The sequence below is a fragment of the Mercurialis annua genome, linkage group LG3 (genome assembly GCF_937616625.2).
Source record: "Mercurialis annua linkage group LG3, ddMerAnnu1.2, whole genome shotgun sequence".
In the NCBI taxonomy this organism is placed as follows: Eukaryota; Viridiplantae; Streptophyta; class Magnoliopsida; order Malpighiales; family Euphorbiaceae; genus Mercurialis; species Mercurialis annua.
The window spans coordinates 58,657,870-58,665,828 of record NC_065572.1 but is presented as its reverse complement, the minus strand read 5'-3'; the positions used below and the strand labels follow the sequence as shown (position 1 = coordinate 58,665,828).

The 7,959-nt window shown below is 35.0% G+C and overlaps 1 protein-coding gene across 3 annotated transcripts in view; it reads left to right on the top strand.

Moving 5' to 3' along the window:
* Positions 1-669: 669 nt before the first annotated feature.
* LOC126671974 (ABC transporter C family member 12-like) overlaps positions 670-7,959 on the top strand; it is a 28,125-nt gene continuing 20,835 nt past the window's right edge. For 2 of the 3 annotated variants that reach the window (XR_007639209.2, XM_050365824.2), the window contains exons 1-11: positions 670-815; positions 1,266-1,612; positions 1,818-1,996; positions 2,211-2,250; positions 3,058-3,214; positions 3,403-3,517; positions 3,605-3,685; positions 3,765-3,789; positions 4,186-4,242; positions 4,536-4,601; positions 7,837-7,911. Coding sequence is in view for 2 of the 3 variants with exons in the window: in XM_050365824.2 (XP_050221781.1) it covers positions 1,280-1,612; positions 1,818-1,996; positions 2,211-2,250; positions 3,058-3,214; positions 3,403-3,517; positions 3,605-3,685; positions 3,765-3,789; positions 4,186-4,242; positions 4,536-4,601; positions 7,837-7,911 (1,128 nt within the window). In the remaining variant the exon portion in view is untranslated. Of the gene's footprint in view, positions 816-901; positions 1,130-1,265; positions 1,613-1,817; positions 1,997-2,210; positions 2,251-3,057; positions 3,215-3,402; positions 3,518-3,604; positions 3,686-3,764; positions 3,790-4,185; positions 4,243-4,535; positions 4,602-7,836; positions 7,912-7,959 lie in introns of those variants that run through there. The other variant, XM_050365825.2, reaches the window with a different exon arrangement.

Below are 7,959 nucleotides of genomic sequence, written 5' to 3'. Positions count from 1 at the left end.
ACTTTATCATCTATCACTCATCATATTATCTCTTAAACTCTTCCTTTTATTCAAATTTCTTTGTCTTAGAGTTCATTTATATAGTGTGGAAAATAGAAAAAGCAGAAAACGAAAAAAACGAAGAAAAAAAAATTGCAGAGAAAAGAAGAAGAAGAAGAAGAAGAAGAAGAAGAAAGAAAAGAGAAGGAAAGAGAAAAAAAAGAGAGAGAAAATGAGAGAGAAAGAAAAAAGAGAAGGAAGAGAGAGGAAAAAGAGAGAGAGAAAAAAAAGAAAGAATGAGATATGCATGTGTTTAAAAGAAAGAGAGTAAAAATACAAATAAGTTATTTTGCTAATTGAGAGTACAACTAAAAACAATAGAAAAATAGAGTATAAAAGTAAATTTTTGAAATTGAGGTATTTAGAACAAATAAATTAGAAAAAGAAGTTTTTTGTGTAAATTCCTCAAATTAAAAAGGTTAATATTTATTTTATAACGTTTTAAATTTATAGTTAAATCGTTAAAAGAATGAAACATTAAAATTTGTTTTAATACCCTTCATAACTAAAAAGGTGATTTTATGAGATTATAAAACAGCAAACCGGCAGTCTATTGTTAAACAATTTGATCACATCAGCAATGACGAATGCAAAGTTTACAAACATTCGTCTCGTAGCGTATGAATTGCTGATTACTTGGTTTCCTAGGAATCAGTATATAGCCAATGAGATTGACCATGCACAACCCACACTCCAAACTCACCCTCTAATTTACGTTTTTACTCTTCAAGATTCTCAATTCTAACCAATACCACTCTCATCCTTGATTCTTCAAGGTACCCTTGTTTGCATGTTTGTTTCTATCACATTCTAGTCAACTCTCTTCTTCTTTTGTGTGTTCTCTAAGTAGCACGGACACTCCATTGAATCAAACATGTCCCGTTTCGGAAACATTTCGGACACGAAATTCCATTTTTTCAATAAGAATAATAACACCATTTCACCGTATTTGTATTCAAGTGTCCTGTTGCTACTTAGTTTGTGGGAGCTGTCTGTTTATTCCATTACTAATGGCTGCTATGAAAATTGTTAAATTTACCATGTTGGAGAATCTGAAATGGGCTCATTTGTTTTTTGTAATTCAATCTTTGTATGCTTGTGATTCTTGATTCTCTGTTGCTTTTATTGATTGGAATATGATATCTTTTTTCTCTCTTGTTGTTGATGGTTGTGCAAAGAATCTGAATTTGAGTTTGTAATATGAGTTTATATGTGATTATTTGCAGGGTGCTGATAAAAGATGGGTTTGGAGCCGTTGGATTGGTATTGCAGACCAGTGGCAAATGGGGTTTGGTCAAGAGAAGTGGATAGTGCATTTGGGGCATATAGCCCTTGTGCCATTGATTCTCTAGTGATTTGCATTTGCCATTTGGTGCTTATGGGGTTATGCGTATACCGAATATGGCTAACCACGAAGAATTCGAAAGCCGAAAAATATTGTCTCAGGACAAAGTATTATAATTGTATGTTGGGTTTATTGGCTGGTTGTTGTGCAGCTGAGCCATTGTTTAGGTTGGTGATGGGTATCTCTATTTTTAACCTGGATGGACAGAGTAGTCTTGCTCCCTTTGAGGTAATTTTTTTAATTGGCTGACTTCAACTATAACTCTGTATTTAAGTCTAGGAGATGATTGTGTACTTGATTGGCTGAATGGTGTTTGATATATGTGTATTGATAGAGAGTGAGAGATTGAGCTAGCCATTGTTATTTGTAAGTAGATTAAGGTTTGCAAACTTACTGTAATATGCTAGTAAATGACTTTTACTTTCTTTTGTAGATGGTTTCTTTGATCATTGAGACCCTTGCCTGGTGTTCTATGCTCGTTATGATTGGTTTAGAAACGAAAGTGTATATCCGACAGTTTCGGTGGTATGTCCGGTTTGGAGTTGTTTATGTGCTGGTGGGGGAAGCTGCTATGGTTAATACCATTCTTCCTATGACTGATTACTACAATAGGTCAGTCTTCTCCATTCTTCCAGATAACAAGTTTAAATAATTAGAAGGAGAACCTAAGCCATAATGCACGTGTGCAGTGTATGAGCATTGAGATGAGGATGGATGGGTTTAAGATAAGATTCATTTTTCATCTCTAGAATTGAACGTTTGAAGTTCAAATTCTAATTATATTCAAAATGTGCCAGCACTTGAATCATTTTTGGTTGCTATGCAGATTTCCGTTGTACACATTCATCGGTGCTTTTGGCTGCCAGGTCTGTTGTTCTCTTTTATTCCTTTCATCTACCTGCTAATAAAGTTAGGTTTATCTGGATGCTGGGTAGAGGTGTAAGTTAGTTCATCTTTGGCAGTGCAACTTAAGTCATAGTTGGCCTTGTATGTGGCTCGAGAACCTTGGTCCCGCTTGGCCGGGCTCAAATAATTGAATGCTAAGGCAATCAATAGTCTTCCATAACATAAAGTTGAATCTTTATTTATCTTCATAGGGAAATCATTTTTTTTTTTTTGAAAATCAAAGAAGTCTTCATTAAAGAGTAATCGAAGCAGTTACAGGAGTAAGATATTCAGGAAAGTTAGAAAACCAATCCCGATGACCTGACAAGGAACCAGCATTACGCGCTAACAGATGCGCAGCCTGATTCGCAGATCGCCTTACAAACACAAAACATAAATTATGAAACTGCTTCGCTAAAGAAATGCAATCTCCCACCAACAAATCATCCGCAACAGACTCCGGATTGCGAATATCAAGAATAACCTCCAAAGCATCGGACTCTAAAATCAACTTATCACTGCCCTTAAGCCAAGAAAGAGGAAATCATTTAAAACCAGGATTTCTAGCAGTAGCATTGCAGCTTAGCTGTTATGGATATGCTGCCGTTTAGTAATATGCATTACCTATGTTACATTTCTTCTGTGAGGTAGTCATTTTTTTCATTGGAGGGGGGCTGTGGATACTGCAATTATGTTGGGGTTCTTACTAGCTAGTGCTTAGTTTTTTTATTTCTTTTTGAAACATGCATGTTGATAAAAAAATTATCATTGCCATTTTTTTTGTGTAGATTTTGTTTGCTCTTCTTCTTCTCATTTACATTCCCAATTTGGACCCTTATCCGGGTTATACAATCTTGCAACCCGAGTCTTTTGAAAATGGTGAATATGAAGCACTTCCTGGAGAAGATCAAATATGTCCTGAGAAGCATGTTGGCTTGTTTTCCAGTAAGTAACTGTATGATTTTTCCAGTTAGTTTTGAATGTTTTTCTACTCTTTAGGTATTGTTTCAAGGCAAAAAAAAGTAAGGTGAACAGAAGCTAGACTTCTAACTTCGTTACTGATAATGATTAAGCAGATAATTTTGAACTTTCGTCCTATTTACTGACTATATCATTTCCTTGCTCGGTGATAGAAATATATTTTGGATGGGTGACTCCACTCATGCAGCAAGGCTACAAAAAACCAATCACTGAAAGGGACGTTTGGAAGTTAGACACATGGGATCAGACTGAGATACTGATTAAAAGGTTCGTACTATATGCTTCTCTCAATCATGCTTCTGTTCTAAGTTGCACAATCGTTCTGGAGTTCTGTAACAAGTCTAACTTCTGCAGGTTCCAGAAATGTTGGGCTGCAGAATCTCAAAGGACAAACCCGTGGCTTTTAAGGGCACTTAATAATAGCTTTGGAAGGAGGTATTGGTTGACCTCATTTCGTTCACGATATCTTATCTGCTGATTTCGTTTTCCTTATCTATTCATATGGTTTATGCAGGTTTTGGTTAGGAGGTATCTTTAAGGTAATTATTTCATTCTTTCAAAGCCATTTCTTGATTATCGTAGCCACTTGAAAGAAATTTTGGCTTATGTTTGGCGAACCTGAAAATTATACAGGAATCACTAGTTTGTTACCTTGGAAATTATACAAGAATCACAAGTACACTAGAATTCGATCTTTGGCAATCCCCATTTATTTAAATATTTGATCATAAGATAATGTGTCCCTCAGCTTATTCACGCTTCAAGTTCAATGGTAATTCGCGTGCGGTGTGTGCGTTAGAAATAATAAAACCATAGTTGGAGTCTCACCTAACAGTTTAAACTTTTGGATTGATTGGTTATTTGACAGTTTTTTTTTCCGAATTCCAATATTTCCTTTTATTAATTTGACAGTTCTATTTTTGAACTTTTTGTAGGTTGGCAATGATCTTTCTCAGTTTGTGGGGCCTGTTTTGCTGAACCATCTCTTACAGGTTTGTTCCGCTAGTAAATGCTCATAACTTGAAGTACGTGTCCCATCTTTATTATGGCTCACTCAGCTTTTGTGTCGCAGTTTAAATGATTGGATTTCTCCATTATTATTGTAGTGAACAGAGATAATAGTACCTTCACATTGTCTCTTGTGCTTGTAAAAAATGTTGATGCATATATGGCCAATGATTTGTTCTCTTGTTGCAAGTGTTTAGACTGTTAAATTAATCGTGACGCACTATTCGAATCTTTTATGCCGGGTGATCAGACGGTAATATTGTTATTTATCTTGCAGTCAATGCAAAATGGTGATCCTGCATGGGTTGGCTATGTCTATGCTTTCTCAATTTTTGTTGGGGTGGTAAGGATCATATCTCATTTATTTATATTGTTTGGAATTTATTTCTTAGAAAACACAAGTTTATTTTTTTCAGCTACAAACCGAGCGTACTAAGCTTTGGTTACAGACAAAATTTCCCATCACTTGTTTTTTCTTTTTCATTTTCATTTCATATGTGAAAAAACAAAATGTAGTATCTATTTTAATTTAGCATCTCCTCTATTTTTCCTTGCATAGCTGTCAATATCTCTGTTTAGATGCTTCTTTCCATCAAAACATTTTGTTATTGATACCGATAAATATGCAGGATTTTATTTTCTGTAACGAGTTCTAATTATTAGAGGGAAATATATTCTTGTAAATATATAACTTTAAGCAATAAAGAAGGGACTGAAACTTACATTATCGCTGTCTATTGCTTGTCTGGTCCTCCATGTGCCTGTATCAATTTAAGTGATATTTTGTTAGAGTTTTGAGCAGAGAAGAAAAACATAAACAGCACATAAACTTTAACTTTCATTTTTCCTCTAACTCACATCTGTTCTTGATTTCATAGATATATATATAGGAGATTACATAATCAAAATAATCATTTCATGGACATCTCCACCTTACATCACCATACTTCCAGCCATACTTTTAGCCATACTTCTAATCCTAATCTAATCAGTAACCTAACATCACATGCTGAACAGTAATCTGCCAGCATACCAAAAAACAAATACAAAATACATAATTTAAGCTTCTAGAGTATCTTAAAAAGTCTCACAAGTTAACACTCCTCCTTGAGACTTTTCTTAAAGACTCCAAGCTTGCTTCCCAGAACTTCAACTTTCCATGAGGAAAAGCTTTGGTGAGTAAGTCAGCCAATTCCACTTCAGACCTGCGATATTTGGCTGAACATGTTCGTTCATTCTGAAATGTTCAACTTCATGAATATCTTCTCTTGATTCTTGACTTCCATAAACAAAATTAATGCGGCTGCTCCTGAAATTATTTCCCAAATGAAATTTGTTGTACCAATATTTGGACGCCTCCATCAGCCAATCACATACATAATACTCCTCCTGAATTTTCAAAAATGTTGTGCTTGATTCCTCAAAACAAAAGTTCCATCTTCCAAAAACATCGGCCATTAACTTGATTTTCAAACATGAACCATTAACTTTTATATTTACAGCAGTAATAACATCATCATCCGTGGCTTGAGATGCTGAAATAACACTTAGTTCATCATCCTTGACATCTTGCTTATCATCACATTCAACCATTTTGAAAAAATCAGCAGCCATACCATTATCTTCCATAAATGTATAAGTTTTGAAACTTTCATTTTCAAACTTATCACACCTGACAATACTTCCATTACATCCATAATTTTTCATAACATCAAGCTTTAGATAAAAGCTATTACCATCCATTTTAACCTTAACTATCTCACCACCATCACATAAATCAACAATTAAACAATAATCAGCCTTGAAACAAACATCATAGCCATCTTTTAACAATTGAGCAACACTAATCACATTTTGTTCTAACTCAGGAACTAGCAACACATCATGAATCAATTTTAAACCTTTGTCAGTATGAACAGAAATTGTACCTCTTCCTTTTGCTTGAACTATATCCCCATTTCCGAGCTTTACTTTGCTTCTCGCCCCATCGAGATAAGTGAAGAAGCTTTCATCTTTTGCCATGTGATTTGTACAACCACTGTCCACACACCACACGTCCTTTGGAGCTGAATAACACATTTGGGCAGCCATGAATAATTGTTCTTCAGTTTGAGGTTGCTCATCGACAAAGTTGACTTGTTGGGCAACTTGCATTGGAGTTTGATTTTGTTTAGCTTTGCAAAACATCTCCTTATGCCCCCATTTCTTACAATAATGACATTGAATTTGAGGCTTCCCTTTATACCAGCAATCTTTAGCCAAATGATTTGTTCTTTTGCATATAGAACAAGGAGAAAAATTCTTACTTTCAGCTGATGCATTTGAGTTCTCACCCATTTTTCCTTTTTCCTTACTGTCACCACTGTTTTTTCATGTTTCAGCCATTTTTGATTCACTGTCGAAGACCGTTCTCCTGTTTGTTTTGCTTGAAATGCTCCTTCAGATACATCAACATTTCTCATAGAGTTCCTTTGTTCTTGAGCCTGCAATTTGCTTATCATTTCTGAAATTGTGAGCCTCTTTAGATCACATGATTCTTCAATAGCAGTAACCTTTGCTTCAAATTTCTCCGGTAAGCTGATCAGTATTTTCTCCACCACTTTGAAGTCTTCAACAACCTCACCATAAAGCCTCATTTGATTCACTAGTTCCAGCAGCTTTGAAGAATAATCTTTAACTGATTCATCCTCTTTCATTTTAAAGAGTTCAAACTCTCTTTTGAGAGTTAATAACTTCACTGACTTGACTCTTTCATTTCCTTCAAATCTTTCTTTCAATTCATCCCATATTTGCTTGGCTGTTTCAAGATGCATTATGCTTGTAAATATTGCATCTGACAAAGCTGAATGAAGGAAAGTGATAGCTTTATCTCTTTTCATCTTCTCCTCCTCGTGCAGCTTGATTTGCGCCAGCGTGGGATTTGCTCTCAGTGGTGGAACTTGCTTATCTTCATCTACAATCTCCCATAATCCTTGAGACCTCAAATAATATCTCATTTTAACAACCCATATTTGATAATTTTCCCCAGAAAACTGAGGAATAACAGGAGCTGAATTACTTCCTGTGGCCATAAAATCTCTCAATAGTGTTTAAACTCTCAAGAGCAAGTGTTTTATCTCTCAAAATCTCTCAATGATTTGTTGTTTTTTAACCTCACAGCCCTTAAGAATATAGCTTTGATACCATGTTAGAGTTTTGAGCAGAGAAGAAAAACATAAACAGCACATAAACTTTAACTTTCATTTTTCCTCTAACTCACATCTGTTCTTGATTTCATAGATATATATATAGGAGATTACATAATCAAAATAATCATTTCATGGACATCTCCACCTTACATCACCATACTTCCAGCCATACTTTTAGCCATACTTCTAATCCTAATCTAATCAGTAACCTAACATCACATGCTGAACAGTAATCTGCCAGCATACCAAAAAACAAATACAAAATACATAATTTAAGCTTCTAGAGTATCTTAAAAAGTCTCACAAGTTAACATATTTTTCTATGACACCAATGTGGATAGCTAGTGAAATAATCATTTGACTGATAGGCTAACTTTTTTCTTGAATCAGTCTCTAGGTGTGCTATGTGAAGCTCAGTACTTTCAGAATGTTATGCGCACCGGGTTTCGGCTGAGATCAACTTTGGTAAAATCATGACTCTGTGCTAATAATTCCATACGATATACGAAAATG